Source organism: Pongo abelii, chromosome 8 (genome assembly GCF_028885655.2).
Source record: "Pongo abelii isolate AG06213 chromosome 8, NHGRI_mPonAbe1-v2.0_pri, whole genome shotgun sequence".
Classification (NCBI taxonomy): Eukaryota; Metazoa; Chordata; class Mammalia; order Primates; family Hominidae; genus Pongo; species Pongo abelii.
The window spans coordinates 99,459,077-99,477,099 of NC_071993.2; the positions used below are offsets into that span (position 1 = coordinate 99,459,077).

The window sequence follows — 18,023 nt, forward strand, 5'->3', positions numbered from 1 at the left end:
TTCATTTTACATTGCGATTAGCAAAGCATGGGGGGTTCTAAATCTCCACATCCTCACCAACACTTGTGTTTTTAAAATTATTATAGCTATCCAAGTGGGTGTGAAGTGGTATCTCATTGTGGTTTTGATTTGCATTTCCCTGATGACTAATGATGTTGAACATCTTCTCATGTGCTTATTGGCTATTTGTATATCTTCTTTGGAAAAATATCTATTCAGACCTTTAGCTCATTTAACGAATTGGGTGCTCTTTTTATTATTGAATTCTTCATCACTTTTTAAATTGGGCAGTTACCTAAAGCTCTACCTAAAGCTCCATGATCAGTAAAATTCACCCACAAGACAGTGGTATGTGAGGCACCTTGTAGTATGTAAAATGTGGAAAAAGGCTGGGTGCGGTGGCTCATGTGGGTAATTCCAGCACTTTGGGAGACTGAGGCCAGTGGATCACCCGAGGCCAGCTGTTCAAGACTAGACTGGCCAACATGGCAAAACCTCGTCTCTACTAAAAATACAAAAATTAGCCAGGTGTGGTGTCAGGTACCTGTAATCCCAGCTACTTGGGAGGCTGAGGCAGGAGAATTGCTTGAACGAGGGAGGTGGAGGTTTCAGTGAGCCGAGATCGCGCCATTGCACTCCAGCCTGGGTGACAGAGCAAGACTCCATCTCAAAAAAAAAAAAAAAAAATTTTTGGAAAAAGAACATCACTGAAGCAATGTCATGATGCCTACTGCTTATGTATTTCAGGGCTCTGATTCCATTTATGATGTGGATGAGGCATTTCTATTTGATCAGGTTAGTATTTTGTAAGTTAGTAAGCCACTAAAGCACTAATTAGATTTTCTCAAATATTTAAAAAATACATGATTTGATATGAAATTTAATAAATGGTTTAGTCATCCCAACAGTTGAAGATAATAAAACTTAGTGTAAGTATAAATAGAACGAAGTTGTTATAATAAAATCCATTGATACTTTCAAGCTATAGCTAACTTGAATTTTTACCTCTACATACATTTATTAAAAGTAAGTTGCAAAAAGTTTACCTAAATTCCTTCTAGATAAATTACAAGTGAGAACTACCTTCTTTTCTTACAAATTTGGTCTTTTGCACAACAGCAATGGCTAAAATAAATGGGGCCAAATTTTTGGAGAAAGTCTTGTTTAATTCAGAATATAATTAAAATCTCATGGAGCTTTATTGGTTTTAGTATCCAGCAGAGAAAAAATATTGAAACTCCGAGAGATTTTGAATTAAATAGCTACAACAGTTTTGTTTTATTAGTTCTGACTGTGTGAAAAAAAATCATAAGGACAACTTTGGAAAAATCTAGTTCTTTTAGGGCCCCAAATGACTTTTAAAACAATAAAACAAACTATAAAATGTACACAAGTGATATTAAAAATTATGTAGTTCAATAAATGTGACATTCACAAATGTGGTTGTAATTTTTTTTTAACTTTAGCTAAGTGAACATGGATCTGACGATTGGATGTAGAAAAGGTAGTGTTATATAGCTTAACAGAATTAAGTGCTTCAGTTTGCCAGTGAGGATTATGTAGCTGAGTTGGAATGTTTTACCAATGCCTTTTAAGATCTCCATCTACTTCCCAGGATCTGTGGCTAAATCAAAGAAAGAGAGGATGCTTCCTTTATTAGTGATTATTTAATAATTCTATGCTAGTGATTATTTCCCTAGCATGTTAATATATATTTTTAAAATATTTGTAGATTTAGATCTTTTGGCTGGTGGCTGAATCATGCACAGAATAAACCAGTACCATAAACTCATACTGTTTCTGAAGATGGGAATAAAGGCTGGCTAGTGATTTACTGTGAAAGCACTAAATGAATTGGAGTCATCATCTGTTACTCAAGGAGTAGAAGGGGCAGGAAAAAGGAGAACAATGAAAACAAAGGGGAAACATTTTGTGAGAAAAATAATTAGCACAGTTTTCTGCTTAGTTTACTGAGGTCCCAATCTTTCAAGACCCAAACATAACTTGTGAAGGTAGGTTTGAACTTCAGATAATAACTGTTCTTTCTTTGTCCCCAGAGCTTGTCTCTGTCCTTGGAACACAGAAGAGCACATTGAATTCATCAGGCTATGGGATGAGAATGATGACCGGTGGAGATGGCACAACACTGGAGCTGACCGACAGAGGGATCAGTGATTCCCAAATAACCCTTCACTGATAGTTTCCGGGGCAAGGCACTACCTGAAATTGTACGCAATCTTCACAAATCATTCAAAACATTTTGCCTTTAAAAAAATGGATGGTAGGCCGGGCACGGTGGCTCACGCCTGTAATCCCAGCACTTTGGGAGGCTGAGAGGGGCAGATCACAAGGTCAGGAGATCGAGACCATCCTGGCTAATATGGTGAAACCCCTCTCTACTAAAAATACAAAAAAATTAGCCGGGTGTGGTGGCAGGCACCTGTAGTCCCAGCTACTCGGGAGGCTGAGGCAGGAGAATGGCGTGAACCCGGGAGGTGGAGCTTGCAATGAGCCGAGATCGTGCCACTGCACTCCAGCCTGGGCGACAGAGCAAGACTCCATCTCACAAAAAAAAAAAAAAAAAAAAAAAAAAGTAAAAAGGAACTTGAGATTAAGAAAAGAAACAGTGTTTTCATTTTTTCTCATTTTTATATTGAAAACTTTCAAATCTACAGGAATTATGGTAATTTAATTGCTATGTGTAATTATAAAAAAGCTAAAATTAGAGTACAACAAATACCTATATACTCTGAAATTATAGTACAACAAACACCTGTATACTCTTCGCCTAAATTCACCAATTAATAATTTTTGATAGAGGCATACCTCATTTTATTGTGTTTCACTTCATTGTGCTTTGCAGATATTGCAGTTTTTACAAATTGAAGGTTTGTGACGCCCCTGCATCAAGCAAGTCTATTGGCACCATTTTCCCAAGAACATGTGCCCACTTCATGTCTTTGTGTGACATTTGGGTAATTCTCATAATATTTATTGTTATATCTGTAATGATGATCTGTGATCAGTGGTCTTTGATGTTACTACTGTAATCGTTTTGGGGCACCACAAACTGCACCCATATAAGACAGCTAACTTAATAAATGTCGCGTGTTCTGACTGTCCTACTCACAGGCTGTTCCCCAGTCTCTTTCATTCTCTCCTTGGGCCTCCTTATTCCTTGAGAGACAACAATATTGAAATCGGGCAAATTAGTCACCCTACAATAGCCCCTAAGTGTTCAAGGAAAAGCAAGAATCGCATGTCTCTTTCAATCAAAAGCCAGAAATGATTAAGCTCAGCAAGGAGGCCACGTAGAAAGTTAAGATCCACTAAAAGTTAGACAAGCTGTGAACACAAAGGAAGAGTTCTTGAAGGAAATTTAAGGTGGTACTCCAATGAACAAATGAATGCTAAGAAGTGAAACAGCCTTATTGCTGATCTGGAGAAAGTGCAAGTGGTCTGGATAGAAGATCAAATCAGCCACAACATTCCCTTACACGAAAGCCTAATTCAGAGCAAGGCCCCAACTCTCTTCAATTCTATGAAGGCTGAGAAAGGTGAGGAAGCTGCAGAAGAAACGGTGGATGTTAGATGAGGTTGGTTCATGAGGTTTAAGGAAGGAAGCCATCGCCATAACATAAAAGTGCAAGGTGAAGCAGAAAATGTTAATAGAAAAGGTGCAGCAAGTTACCCAGAAGATCTAGCTAAGATCATTGATGAACGTGGCTACACTAACCTGATTCTACATGTAGACCAAAAAGCCTTCTATTGGAAGAAGATGCCATCTAGGACTTTCATACCCAGTAAAAAGTCAATGCTGGCTTCAGAGTTTCAAAGGACAGTCTGACTCTCTTGTTAGGTGCTAATGCAGCTGACATTTAAGTTGAAAGCAATGCTTATTGGCCATTCTGAAAATCCTAGGGCCCTTAAGAATTATGCTACATCTACTCTGCCTGTGCTGTATAAATAAAATAACAAAGCCTGGATGGCAGCACATCATTTTACTGTGTGGTTTACTGAATACTTTAAGCCCACTGTTCAGATCTACTGCCCAGGAAAAAAATATGCCTTTCAAATTATTGCTGATCATTGACAATACACCTGGTCACCCAAGAGCTATGATGGAGATATACAAAGAGATGAATGTTGTTTTCATGCCTGCTAACACAACATCCATTCTGCAGCCCATGAATCAAAGACTGATTTTGATTTTCAAATCTTATTATTTAAGAAATATATTTTGTGAGGCTATAGCTGCCATAGACAGTGATTCCTCTGTCGGCAAAGTCAAGTAAAACCCTTCCAGAAAGGATCCACCATTCCAGAGGCCATGATTCATGGGAGGAGGTAAAAATATCAACATTAACAGAAGTTTAGAAGAAGTTGATTCCAACCCTCACAGATGACTTTGAGGGGTTCAAGATTTCGGTGGAGAAAGTAATTGCATATGTGCTGGAAACAGCAAGAGAAATAGAAGTGGAGCCTGAAGATGTGACTGAATTGCTGCAATCTCATTATACAACTTGAATGGATGAGGAGTTACTTCTTATGGATAAGCAAAGAAAGCGGTTTTTTGAGATGGAATCTACTTCTGGTGAGTATGCTGTGAACATTATTGAAATGAAAACAAAGGATTTAGAATATTACATAGCTGGATGCAATGGCTCATGCCTGTAATCCCAACATTTAGGGAGGCAGAGGCAGGAGAATAGCTTGAGCCCAGTAGTCCGAGACCTGCCTGGGCAATGAATGGAGCGAGACTCCATTCTCTACAAAAAGGAAAAAAAAAAAAAAAAAAGGACAAAAAAGAGAGACTATTACATAACCATACTTGATAGAGCAGCACAGGGTTTGAGAAAATGAACTCCAATTTTGAAAGTTCTACTGTGGATAAAAATGCTATCAAACATCACCACAGCCTACAGAGAAATCTTTTATGAATGGAGGGGTCAAGAGATGTGGCAAACTTCATTGTTGTCTTTAAGGAATTGCCACAGCCACCCTAACCTTCTGTGCTTCCCACCCTGATCAGTCAGCAGTCATCCACATCAAGGCAACACCCCTCAAAAGCAAAAAGATTATGGCTTGCTGAAGGCTCAGATGATTGTCAGCAATTTTTTTTTTTTTTTTTTGAGATGGAGTCTCACTCTATTGCCCAGGCTGGAGTGTAGTGGCATGATCTGAGCTCACTGCAACCTCTGCCTCCCGGGTTCAAGCACTTTCCAGCTAATTTTTGTATTTTTAGTAGACACAGGGTTTTACTATATTGGCCAGGCTGGTCTTGAACTCATGACCTCAAGTGATCCGCCAGCCTTGGCCTCCCAAAGTGCTAGGATTACAGGCATGAGCTACTACCCCCTGCCAATCGTTAGCAATTTTTTTAGTAACAAAGTATTTTTAAATTAAGTTATGTACATTGTTTTTTAAGACATAATGCTATTGCGCACTGAATGTAGTATAGTGTAAAGATAGCTTCCTTTACATGCACTGGGAAACCAAAGAATTCATGTGACTTGCTTTATTGCTATGTTTATTTATTGAAGTGGTCTGGAACTGAACCTGTGATATCTCCCTCTTTATGTATACATATATGTACATATACATAGATATGTGTGTATAAATATGTAGATATGTGTGCACATATGTATATATTGAAGTATTTAAAAGTAAGCTGCAGATACGACCCATCACCCCTAAACACTTTAGCTTGCAACTCCCAAGATAGCAGACATTTTCCAAAGTAACTTGCAATACCAATATCACATCTAAAAGAAGATTAATAAAGATTATCACATTAAAAGAAGATTAATGTCAACTAACATATACTTCATAGTTTGTCCCCATTATCCCCCCCATAAAAAGCAATGTCTTTTATATATATATTTTTTTTAATTTTAATTTTTTTTTTTTGAGACGGAGTCTGGCTCTGTCGCCCAGGCTAGAGCGCAGTGGCGCGATCTTGGCTCACTGCAAGCTCCGCCTCCCGGGTTCACGCCATTTTCCTGCCTCAGCCTCCTGAGTAGCTGAGACTATAGGCGCCCGCCACCACACCTGGCTAATTTTTTGTATTTTTAATACAGACGGGGTTTCACTGTGTTAGCCAGGATGGTCTCGATCTTCTGACCTCGTGATCCGCCCGCCTCGGCCTCCGAAAGTGCTGGGATTACAGGCGTACGCCACCGCGCCCGGCTCCTTTATAGTTTTTTAAAATCCAGAATCCAGTTAATTGGGATATTATGAGGCCTTGTGAAAATCCTCATCCTCAACATTTCACTTGTTAGTTGGTGATGATTCTTCTTGAATGAATTATTACATTTTTTTATTGTATCAATTTTTCTACATCTGTTAGCTGGCATTCTTCCAGCTTTCACATCCACTGCACCTTTCTCTCTCTTAGTACCACTATGGACTCACGAATTGTTATATTCAAAGTGGTATAATCCCCAATGTATTTTTAAAGCTTAAATCACCCCAAATTTTGCCGATGGAAACCACTCCAAGGTGGTCCCTATTTTCTTTTCACGGTTTCTGGCACAAGATGTCTTTGAGCTTACCTTGTACTTTTCTTGCCCTAGATCTAGAATCAGCCACTTCTTCAAGGACTTACTTATACGACGAACAGATCATACATCCATCCAGTGCAAGTCTCCAAATATTCACAGCTATACATGCCCCCTCCAATCCCACCCCTTTCTTCATAGTCAGCCAATGTTCGTTATCCTTCCAGAGACAGTTTCTATCATGGAGTAATATATAATATAAATTTATAATTTATATGTACTGTATAAGTATAATAGAGCAATTACATTCTTACCTACCCCCAACATGCTTTAACTCGAATGATAATGTAGTACACTTCTGAGTTTGTCTGGACTTGTAGCTCTTGTCTGTCATTAGATTCTGAAAGATACCTATTAACACTACCCTAAAAAGATTAGGAGCCTTTAGGCCAAGTCTCAAATGTTTCAGATGAGAAAAACTCAGGGACGGTGACTTGACGGAAGTTGCATTAACTAACAACGCTCACACGCTATTCTCTGGACTTGGAATGTCCAAGCACCCTGGGCTTGCTGACACCCACTCAGTTTTCAAACATCAATTCTTGGGAAGCTTTTCCCTTCCTTAATGTCCCCCAGATAGGTGATGTCCCCTTGTTACAGGTTTTAGATCATTATGTACATCTCCTTCCTAGCACATACATGTATTAAAATTTGTTTCCTGTCTCCATGAGGAGAGGGACTACATCTGTCCTTTTCACTGCTGGCACACAGTAGTTGCTCAACAAAAATGTGTGAAGTGAAACTCGAACAGGCGGTCAGGCTCACAGTCCACGCCTCTTCCTACTGTGGTCCCGCTGCGTTTGGACAAATAGTTCCAAATTATAAACTTTAAAACCTGAGAAGTCTCAATAGAAAAAGCGGGGAAGTCTTTCCATTTCCACGATTAATGGAGGACCTTAGCAGAAACGGCTCACCGCGAGGTGTGACGACCGCAGGAGGGCGTCAATCAAGAAAATGCCCCCTTGCCCCGGAGGCGAGTGGAGACGCACAGAGCCGAGGCCATACGGGCCAGCAGTACGGACTGCTTCAATAGAAAACACGTGCAAAACCAGAGAGCCAGACTGCGCGCAGCTGCGACCCTCAAGAGCCAGCAAAAAAGACACGGAGCAGCCCCCACTGGATTGAAGACTGCACAGCCTCTGCCCGGCGCTGTAGGACCCGGGCCTCCCCTTGATTGCTGCTCGCAGCGGCTTCTGCCAGCATCCTCGCGGAAGTGGCTTGAGTCCGAGGCCTCCAAATGAAACCGGCTGGAGCGGCCAAGAGTCCGCAGCACCTGAACTCCAGCCGCCATCCGAATCCCGCCGGGCCGCAGCTAAGGGCCGCCGAGCAGCCCTAGGAACCCAGAGCGCTGTCCCGCTCTCAGCTCGGGAAGCGGCCGGGGTGACAGCCAGCGCCACTGTTAATCCAGGGAGCGCACCCACCGGGGAGGCGTCTTAGGCCAGCGGCCTCTGCTCCCGCCGAGTCCCGCTGCTCCCCGCCTGGAAACAGCTGCTGCCACTCCGGGCCCGGGCCCGGACGGCGCCCCAGACTTTCCGCAGAGGTGACAGGGCCGCTGGAGCCCGCACTCCAGGAGGCCGCCTTCCTCGCGCCTCCCCCGACGGACGCGGCCCAGGGCTTCCCTCGAGGGCGTCCTCGGCCAGGGTGCCTGGAACCCCCAGGGGCGACAGCGGCGGCGGGGCACCAGGGCGCTAGGTCCCCGGAGCCTGGGAGCAAGCGCGTCCCGGGGGCGGGGAGCTCGGCCGGCGGGGCGGGCCAGGGTGGGGGCGGGCGGCAGCTCTTGGGGCCCCGCGCCATTGGCCGCAGGGCCCGGCGGCAGGAAGGGGCCAGCGAGCGCGGCCCCACCCCGCGGCCGGCGGAGCCTATCGCCGGGAGCGCGGAGCGCGGATAAATGTAGCGCCGCGGCGCGGGCCAGCAGCTCTGCGAGGGGCCGGAGCGCGGCGGAGCCATGCAGTACCCGCACCCCGGGCCGGCGGCGGGCGCCGTGGGGGTGCCGCTGTACGCGCCCACGCCGCTGCTGCAGCCTGCACACCCGACGCCCTTCTACATCGAGGACATCCTGGGCCGCGGGCCCGCCGCGCCCACGCCCGCCCCCACGCTGCCGTCCCCCAACTCCTCCTTCACCAGCCTCGTGTCCCCCTACCGGACCCCGGTGTACGAGCCCACACCGATCCACCCCGCCTTCTCGCACCACTCCGCCGCCGCGCTGGCAGCTGCCTACGGACCCGGCGGCTTCGGGGGCCCTCTGTACCCCTTCCCGCGGACGGTAAACGACTACACGCACGCCCTGCTCCGCCACGACCCCCTGGGTAAGGCGGCCGGGCGAGGGTCGGGGCGAGGAGGCGCCACCCGGCAGGTGGCAGCGCCCGGGAGGCCGAGGGGCGAAGGGGGCTGGCGGTAGACGGCTGTGGCAAAAGCGATGGAAAAGCGGCTGTCGGACACGCGCGGGGACGGGAGGCGCGCGGCCGGGGCTGACCGCACCGTGACTCAGATTGGTTTTCCTGCACCTTGCAGGCGTCGGGGCGCGCGGGCCGGCGATAGACCCCGCGGCGAGGGCAGCCGTGGACCGCGCGTGTCACCCGGGGTGGGTCTCCCTTAGCGGGAGGGACGGGGAAAGGGGCGTCGAGGCGCCCCAGGCCGGCCCCCGTGGGACAGGGATCACAGCCGGGCCCGGGTGGCTACGGGGCTGGACCTGGTTGAACAGGCTTGTGCAGTGAAAGAGCCTGACCCTTTCCGTTCATACAGGAAATCTTGAGTTCTCGATAGGAGTAAATCTGGTTTCAGAAGCTGTTAAGTGTTTTCCTGGCTGCATGAAGCAGACCCTTCCCCCGGAGTAGTGCACGCTGCTGATTATTTTATCGACATCCTCAATACAGACAAATTCAGGAAACACTCGGCTTCTGATAGCCGGGATCCGTTTTTCTGATATTGTTCATTTCCTCTGTGTGGGATGTGACTTTATGGCAGCTAAAATAACCAGTTGCTTCCTATTTTTTTCGAGGCTGTTTTGCACCAGTCTGAAGCCTGACGCAAGCAAAATCTCGAAAAAACAATGCTAGCTTTCAAAGCGTTGAGGTGCAGGCCTGCAGACGGACGGACCGACCGACACTACTTTGGGAGTAGGAAGCAGCAGCTCCTGGTCGTCAGTTAGGAAGGGAAGCAGGGACACATAGGGCATATATTCCAGAACTTTGGGGCTTGTCCCCTCAGTGTGCGGCCTAAGAAATAAGCCGCCCGTGGTCGCGCTGTGGGTGACCCTTGGCGCCTTCGAGGTCTGGAGCCCTAGGGTAAATAAGGAAACGGGGCGCCTCTAGAGTTTTAAATGAACTCTGTTATTGGAAGCTTCAGTAGGGACCCTGAAAACAATTAACGTCTTAATTAGCATTTTAATGTCTCCATTATTACGGCGCGGCCTGTAGCTCAGCCCTTTACCTTACCTTCTCACCGTTACAGGGAGGGGGATTGTATTTTTAGTTCATCTTTTTATGTTTTTGAGTTGTTATCCTGTCTGTCTGATTCCAGCCTCGAGGGTTTGATGATGCGCCCCGAGCCTGGCTGTGGTCGCCTGTCGGGGCTGGAGCGGGACCCTCAGTCGGGCCGGGCCTGGGGGCTAACGTTTTCACAGTGCGCCCTGAGTTTCCTTGGGTTACTGCTGGGACCGCGCAGGAGGAAGCAAAGAGTTTTTCGAGCTAGACCAACAGGAAACACATTGACGGAAATGTTGCCATAGCCCATGGGGTGGCTTTAACTGGCCGCCCCCGCGGGCTGGGTGTGAAATCAGAGGAGGCCGCGGCTCCCCCAGCCAGGATTGGAGGCTCCTAGCGCAGCCTAATGCGGGCGTCCCGGCCCGAGCGCTTCCCGCGCAGCCAGGCCCTGTCGGTGCAGCAGCCCCGCTCCTCCCCAACACGCACACACCCGGTGTTCGAAAGTGCGGCTCACCAAGGGAGATCCAAGGGGGCAAAAAGTTATGTATAAATCCGAGAGCTACTGGGGAAAGAGGGTCGTGGTATTGTAAGCCCAGCCGGTAGTGCCCATTCTTTTCGGGGTTAAAGATACGTCTGGATTTAGTTCTAGGTGTGACGGCTGTGTGTCTGTGTGTGTACAAGGCTGTGTGCATCTGCAGTGTCAGTGTGTGACTTTGGGTATGTTTGTGTGTTGGTGGGAACGTGTTAGGTCCACGTGCCGGTGGGTGTATGTGAATGTGTCTGGTTGGGTGGCCTCCTGGCCTACTTTTGTCATCGCCGGGGCCCGGCAGCTCTGGGGTCTGGCCAGGCCGCTCCAGGGCCGTGGGTGAGCGCCGCTCTTCCCGCCCGCAGGCAAACCTCTACTCTGGAGCCCCTTCTTGCAGAGGCCTCTGCATAAAAGGAAAGGCGGCCAGGTGAGATTCTCCAACGACCAGACCATCGAGCTGGAGAAGAAATTCGAGACGCAGAAATATCTCTCTCCGCCCGAGAGGAAGCGTCTGGCCAAGATGCTGCAGCTCAGCGAGAGACAGGTGAGCTCGCGGGGGGCCTGGGGCCGCCTCCGGGGAAGGGAAGGCTTCTGGGGTGTAGGGGTCGCCGGGCCACCGAGAGAGAGGCGAGGAGCTACCCTGCCCTCTGGCACGTCCCGACGCGGGCTTGTGGCAAATTTTCTTTCTCTCTTTCCTGTAGGTCAAAACCTGGTTTCAGAATCGACGCGCTAAATGGAGGAGACTAAAACAGGTATGGACATGGTTCTGTTTCTATGGAAATAAATATTTTTATCACGTTATCTCAGTGCAAGGCTGTTATGGGTTGTATGCAAAAGTCATTTAAGAGACTATTTAACCTCTTCACCTTGATTAAAAAGACAAATAGTCCTGCTGAAATTCAGGATGAGTTGCTCAGGTGGCAGTAATGCTAAAAGCACCTAATGGGGTTCCTATATCAATTATGCTTGGGTTTTCACACACTGGCTAGTAAAACTCCCAGCTAATTGTTTTATAAATCCCATATGTTGTTTATCTAATTAACGCAGGAAAGATAAAGTAATTGACAGTAAATGACTTAAGCAGTTATCTTTGGGAGAAAATTGTTTCTTTTATTTACACAGCCATAATAAAACCAGGCAGAACTCAAGGGTAAATATAAAGAAACAAACACCTTTAAGTCTTGTTTGCACTGTTTTTTAGAAGAATTAAACGTCAGGGAGTTTAAAAATTATTTTCTATCTAATGCCAGCTCTTAAAATGAAACATAAAACTTGTAAGAAAATATTCAAGCTTGTTTGGAAAGTAGCTTAAACTTTCTGACAGTCTTTCTTCCAGTGACCTTGTTTCGCAATATGTGATAAAAAGTAAAGGCTAATTTAGTTTTTAAAAGAAGGTCTATTGACTTAAAGCTAAACATTCATTTTTGATGTCCTAATCTGGATATACTCTCCAAAGTTATCTGATAATTGCTGAATTGTTCACTTGTCATTGTATATATGGTTTATAATAAATACTTTGAAACAATGAGTGGAGAAATTTAAAGCAAAGTGGATTTTAAAATTTATTGATCATTACTTTTTCATTAAAAAGAAAGGGTCCCAAAGAATATTTTGAAATAGAAAATAAAATTCCCATAACTTCATTACTGTAATGTGATTTAAATATTTGCAGATCCACTCTCAATTTCTGACCATGTGCATCTATTTGTTGAGACTATAGGCTTACAACTATATGACAAATATAGTTGTATAGGTGTTGTAATATTTCTATGTAGTATTTATATGCATTTTAGACAAGTATAGGATTAAAAATTCACTAGCTTATATACTTAATAGTTCTTGGTCAAAGGCTTGACTCTAGTTTACCAGAGACCTTAAAAATAGTGGTTTCTATGTAATATGGGGATATTTCCCAGAAATTTGCCCCAGATTTTAAGTGAATTGTAGCTAATTGTCTACCTTCTCAGTTGGCAGCATTCTTCCAGATCCACATTTTTTTTCTTTGCCATGATTTTGTAACTTGTTATACATTTACACATGTAGATGTTTATAAATTTACTCCAGAAAATGAATGAAAAAAGATCCAGTCTAATAATTGAAACTTTATTCTTAATTCACCAGTTAGCATTCTTATTTTTAAAATGTCTGAAAGACTGTTAATTGGCAAGGTTTAAATATTTAAAGAATGAAGTTAAGGTGTATCTGTAGTGATCTGATTTTCTTTCCCCCTTAACCTTTTGAGAATATTGAAACCATGGGTCTGGGCTGGTGTTAAGTAACCAGAATCTGTGTTCAATTGGTATAGTATATCTGCCCTTATGTTCATGACTGGATCTCATCTTTTAAGCGTATAATCTTTGATATGACAGAAACTTTTCTTCCAAAGTGAGAAAAAAGCACAAGTATGTATCTCCTGAATAAGATTATAAACTGAAAACACTCAGTAAACTAAAAATTAAAAGATGGAATAGGATGAAGAGACATTTTGATTTATTCCTTTCACCTATCCATATTTTATGATCCTTCCAATCTCCATTTTCATTTCCTTTATTCAGGAGAACCCTCAAAGCAATAAAAAAGAAGAACTGGAAAGTTTGGACAGTTCCTGTGATCAGAGGGAAGATTTGCCCAGTGAACAGAATAAAGGTGCTTCTTTGGATAGCTCTCAATGTTCGCCCTCCCCTGCCTCCCAAGAAGACCTTGAATCAGAGATTTCAGAGGATTCTGATCAGGAAGTGGACATTGAGGGCGATAAAGGCTATTTTAATGCTGGATGATGACCACTGGCATTGGCATGTTCAGAAAACTGGATTTAGGAATAATATTTTGCTACAGAAAATCTTCATAGAAGAACTGGAAGGCTATATAAGAAAGGGAATCAATTCTCTGGTATTCTGGAAACCTAAAAATATTTGGTGCACTGCTCAATTAACAAACCTACATGGAGACCTTAATTTTGACTTAACAGATAGTTTATGTACTGATCTTAGGTTGTTTTGATAAAGTGACATTATAGTGATTAAATTCTTCCCCCTTTAAAAAAACAGTAAGTTGTTTTCACTATTTATAAAAAAGTAATTTTGAACTTTTTGTTAAATTTTTAAGTTATAGCTTTAAAGGTTTTAATAGGACCTTCTTGAATGACTTTTCTGTAATCTCTTTATCTCCCACTTAATTGGAAAGGCAAAGGGGTACCCCAAATCCAGAGGTGCCTACATTTCAGGCAGCCTTGGAGTATTTTAAAAGGAAAACATTCTTTACTTTTATATGACATTCTTATACTGCTGTCTCAAATCCAAAACCATTTCAGAGCTCTTGTCTCAGAGATGTGTGTTCTTTTTGTCAGAGATATAGTTGATAAGAATCTTAAATGCTTGTTTTGCACTATCACTTAGTACCTGTTTGACCAAGGTGTTAAGGGGATAGTACCTCCCAATTCAAGCAGAGAAACTGACCTGACTAAAATTAATTGCAGATGAACTAGAAGTCACAGGTTAATTAAATGTAAGTAGATTGTAGATACTGTTTTATATCAATGTTTATAATGTGTATATAGAATTGTTCACTGTAAAAAAAATGGCCAAAATGTTTTTTTTTTTTTAATAAGTAACTTGACTATAAAATAAAGCCGTCCGTGGGACGACTGACCTCGTTGCAAGTCTAATTCTTTGATTTTAAAAAATCTGCACACCTTTTCTTGACCTCCTGGGTACCCGGCACGGTGCTGGGCTCGGGACAGGAAGTGACTGGGGCTGGATCTTGCTGGGGCTCTCGCTCCGAGTCCCAGGACCGCGGGTGGGTGCCTGGAACGTGGGTTGGGGCCTCTCCTGGGCCGTTTGCTTTGGAGCTCTGCTCCCGCCGGCGGATTCCGAGCCTGTTGGGTTCCAGTCCCGGGCACGCCAGGCGACGGGAAGAGCCGAGGCCCAGGCCCGCTGCGCCGCGAAGCGCGGGGCCGTCCGGACCCCATCGATTCTCCTCGGCAGCCGGGCTGGCCCTTGCCGTCCTTGACCGGCTGAGTCAACACCGCGTCATCCCTCGGCGGCCGGGTCTCGGGAACCCGCTCCGCGCGGCGGGGCCCGGGGTGGGGAAGTCCGAGTGGGGGGATGGGGGACCCTGCCGAGGGGAGCGGGGAGGTGGTTTGCGCTGAGAGCGGTTCTGAACCCGGGGAACTTCAGAACCTCCTGCAGGGCTTGTGGAAACCCAGCCCTGTTCCTGGAGTTCTGATCTGTTAGGACAGGGCTGGGACCGGGAATTTGTATTTCCAACAAGCGCTGAGGTGACGCCAAAGCTGCGGGCCCGGACACCACCCCTGGGGAACCACTGATGTGAGCGCAAGGGGTGTGGAAGAAGCAGGTGGGACCGGCACTCCTCCCTCCCGCCTGCTTCCCCGGGTAACTCTGGCCAGCAAGAGGCTGGGGCGGAGGGCTGAGAGGAAGGAAAGGCGAGGGGGAACAGAGGAGCGAGGGGCTTATCCAAGCTAGTGGGAGTGAGGTTTGATGGCTGAGCAGAGGGCGCGCGCAGGGTGGAGGAAGGGGCACCATGAGATGCAGGGAGAATGGGGTGCTGAGGTTAGGTGGGTTTGGGGGCCCAGGTTTCTGATTGTTCAGGGTATTGCTAGTCTGTGCCAGCTGATTGCCTAGCTGAGCCATCAGGTCTCTGACATTCCAGGAAAACCATGACAGAGATATGTTGGGGGAGAGGCCTGGAAATCTCTCTCTAGCCTTGGCCTCCATGGAGGAGGCCTCTAGTTGTAGAGTTGGGTACTTCCTGGCTAAGGACCTGTGAAGGAATGACCCGACCCCTGGCCTGGCTCCTAGGGCTGTGGCGCCCCCAGATATGGACACTCAGATGAAGACAGTGAAAAAGTCATTGCTGTTAGGGAGTTGTCACATCCGGCCTCCTTAGATTCTAAGAAGGCCCCTGGAATTGCAGGGGAATTAAGATTTCTGAGAAAAGCAGTACTAGTCCTTAAGCAGAGAGGTGTGGATAGACTTGGAAGTTTGAAGATTTGGGTTGGTGTTTTAGTTCTTGGCCTCAAATCATTTGTAGAACGAAGACGGTCTAGTTGAACCATATGAACCGCTTCCAGCTCCCAAATTCCCAACTCAGTTCATGCCGTCATTATTGTTCCCCTACTCCCCATGTCTCCTCAGCCTTGGCACCCAAAGTGGCCACCCAGTGGGAGAGTTTCCCTTCCCATCAGCTGTAGGCTCCAGACTCTGCCTAAAAGGTTACATCAAGGTTTCAAAGGTCATAATCCATCTCATCTGAAAATGGGACTGTCCATATCAGATTTTTTGGAGAATGGGAGGCTTATGGACGTAATATTGAATTACAGTAATCCTGAAACCTGTGTGTGTGTTTCGCTTCTGGAGATAAACCCTAGTTAATGTTTATTCTTGAGAGTAACTGTATCATGACTATTCAGCAGAGAAATACAGACTAATGTATTGATTGACACTGGAAAACTTGAGGGGTAAAATCTAGTTTTAAAGCTGACAATTCCCTGAAACCAGGCTGCTTTCCAATTTCAAGCTTATCCTAACTCTTTCCAAGTTGCTCCCATTCTGAATCTAAACATGTCCTTAAGAATCAAGAGCATGTTAACTGGAGGAGGTGCAGTATTCTCAGGACACAGGTAGGCATTCACTTTTCTGAAGTACCCCATTGCAAATTGCCAATGAAGATTTAGAAATTCCTCCTACGATCCGGGCATTTTTCATTTGTTTGTCTTTTGGCTATTTCATGTCGAAGCAGCACGTATGACCTTTACAGCACAACTCCTGTCTTGTTTTTAACTCTTTTTATCAGGAGATTCAACTTGAAAACGGTTATCATTTAGCAGAAAGACAAACAGAAAAGCACATTTTTGTAAGCAAAACGTTAATGATTGGAAGAATTGCCCTAATTTCACCATGACAGTGTGTGATTAATCCCCTGGGTCGTGTACTTATACTTTAAGTTATTCAGTTCATTGGTCTTTGATATTCAGAACCCTTTCTAACTTAATATGATATTGATTTTGTTGGATGATGTACTTTGACTCTTTAAACAACATCACTTTTAGAGATGACTAGCCTACTGTGTAGTATTTTATTTAGAGAACTATTGCATAACATTTCTTTTTCTTACTTTTTATGGTTTTCTCAGGGTGAAAGCTGATAAGACATCTTGTGGGAAAAGAGGAAACCATCTCTGATAGTGAAAGTACCTTTTGTCTTTCAACTTCTCTGACAAGCTTTTGTGTGTGTGTGTGTGGTTTTCATTACTGTGAATATTCATCTTAGTTAATGGGGGCAGGACAGGGATTCAAGAAAACTTATTTGGATTTGGGGAAAATGCGTTTTGCTGGGGACAGAAGAGACTTACTAAAATTCCCACTCCAGATATATTGGCATGTGGAAACTGATGAACCCAAAAGCTCCTGATTTTGATTTTTTTTCAAGATCTAATAATCAATGATCCTTTAAATCTGTGATTGGAGATACTTATGTGACTACTTACAATATGGGACAGAATGTGAACACCAAACAATCACCCAGGATGCTTCTAAATGATTGGGAGTTCAAGCCAGGCACTTTGGGAGACCAAGGTGGGCAGATCACCTGAGGTCAGGAGTTTGGGACAAGCCTGGCCAACATGGTGAAACCCTGTCTCTACTAAAACTACAAAATTAGCTGGGCGTGGTGGCACGTACCCGTAATCCCAGCTACTCAGTAGGCTGAGGCAGGAGAATCGCTTGAACCCAGTAGGCGGAGGTTGCAGTGAGCCAAGATCATGCCACTGCACTCCAGCCTGGGCAACAGCGTGAGACTCTGTCTCAAAAAAAGAAAAAAAGGCTGGGAGCTGGGCGTGGTGGCTCACGCCTGTAATCCCAGCACTTTGGGAGGCCGAGCCGGGCGGATCACGAGGTCAGAAGATCAAGACCACCCTGGCTAACACGGTGAAACCCCGTCTCTACTAAAAATACAAAAAATTAGCTGGGCGTGGTGGCGGGCTCCTGTAGTCCCAGCTACTGGGGAGGCTGAGGCAGGAGAATGGCGTGAACCTGGGAGGCAGAGCTTGCAGTGAGCCAAGATTGCACCACTGCACTCCAGCTGGGCGACAGAGCGAGGCTCCATCTCAAAAAAATAAATAAATAAATAAATAAAATAAAATAAAGAAAGAAAGAAAAAGAAAAAATAAATGATTAGGAGTTCAGTATTTTGTGGTCAAAGTAATCAGGTTGTACTGACATTTATTTTTCAGTCCATAGAGGTTTTAGGAAGTCCCAGTTGGGCTCTGTATATGTCTAATCTAATTTTGTCCCTTGATATGTATTTTTTGGTATTGTTGATAACTCCAAATAAGAAGCACTTTGGAGACTCCTCCCACTCACCCAAAGATCTGAGACCCCAGGTCTACAGAAGAGCAGCTACCCCTTCACTTGTGGCTGTAGGAAAACCGGAATCACCCCGTCGTGGATACAAGCATGGCTTGCAGCAGGGTAGATGGAACTCTCTACCCTCTCTTGCT

The 18,023-nt window shown here is 45.2% G+C and overlaps 1 protein-coding gene across 1 annotated transcript; it reads left to right on the forward strand.

Annotated features, from left to right (window-relative positions):
- Positions 1-8,380: 8,380 nt before the first annotated feature.
- HHEX (hematopoietically expressed homeobox) lies at positions 8,381-14,161 on the forward strand. The gene is made up of 4 exons (XM_024253783.3): positions 8,381-8,866; positions 10,874-11,052; positions 11,210-11,260; positions 13,064-14,161. Exons 1-4 carry the CDS (start codon positions 8,506-8,508, stop codon positions 13,283-13,285), a joined length of 813 nt encoding a protein of 270 aa, XP_024109551.1. The 5' UTR covers positions 8,381-8,505; the 3' UTR covers positions 13,286-14,161.
- The last annotated feature ends 3,862 nt before the right edge of the window (positions 14,162-18,023 follow it).

Coding starts and splice junctions, on each gene's coding strand:
- HHEX (XM_024253783.3), top strand. CDS start 8,506: ATGCAGTACCCGCACCCCGGGCCGGCGGCGGGCGCCGTGGGGGTGCCG. Junction 8,867..10,873: donor GCTCCGCCACGACCCCCTGG/GTAAGGCGGCCG, acceptor TCCCGCCCGCAG/GCAAACCTCTACTCTGGAGC. Junction 11,053..11,209: donor TGCAGCTCAGCGAGAGACAG/GTGAGCTCGCGG, acceptor TCTTTCCTGTAG/GTCAAAACCTGGTTTCAGAA.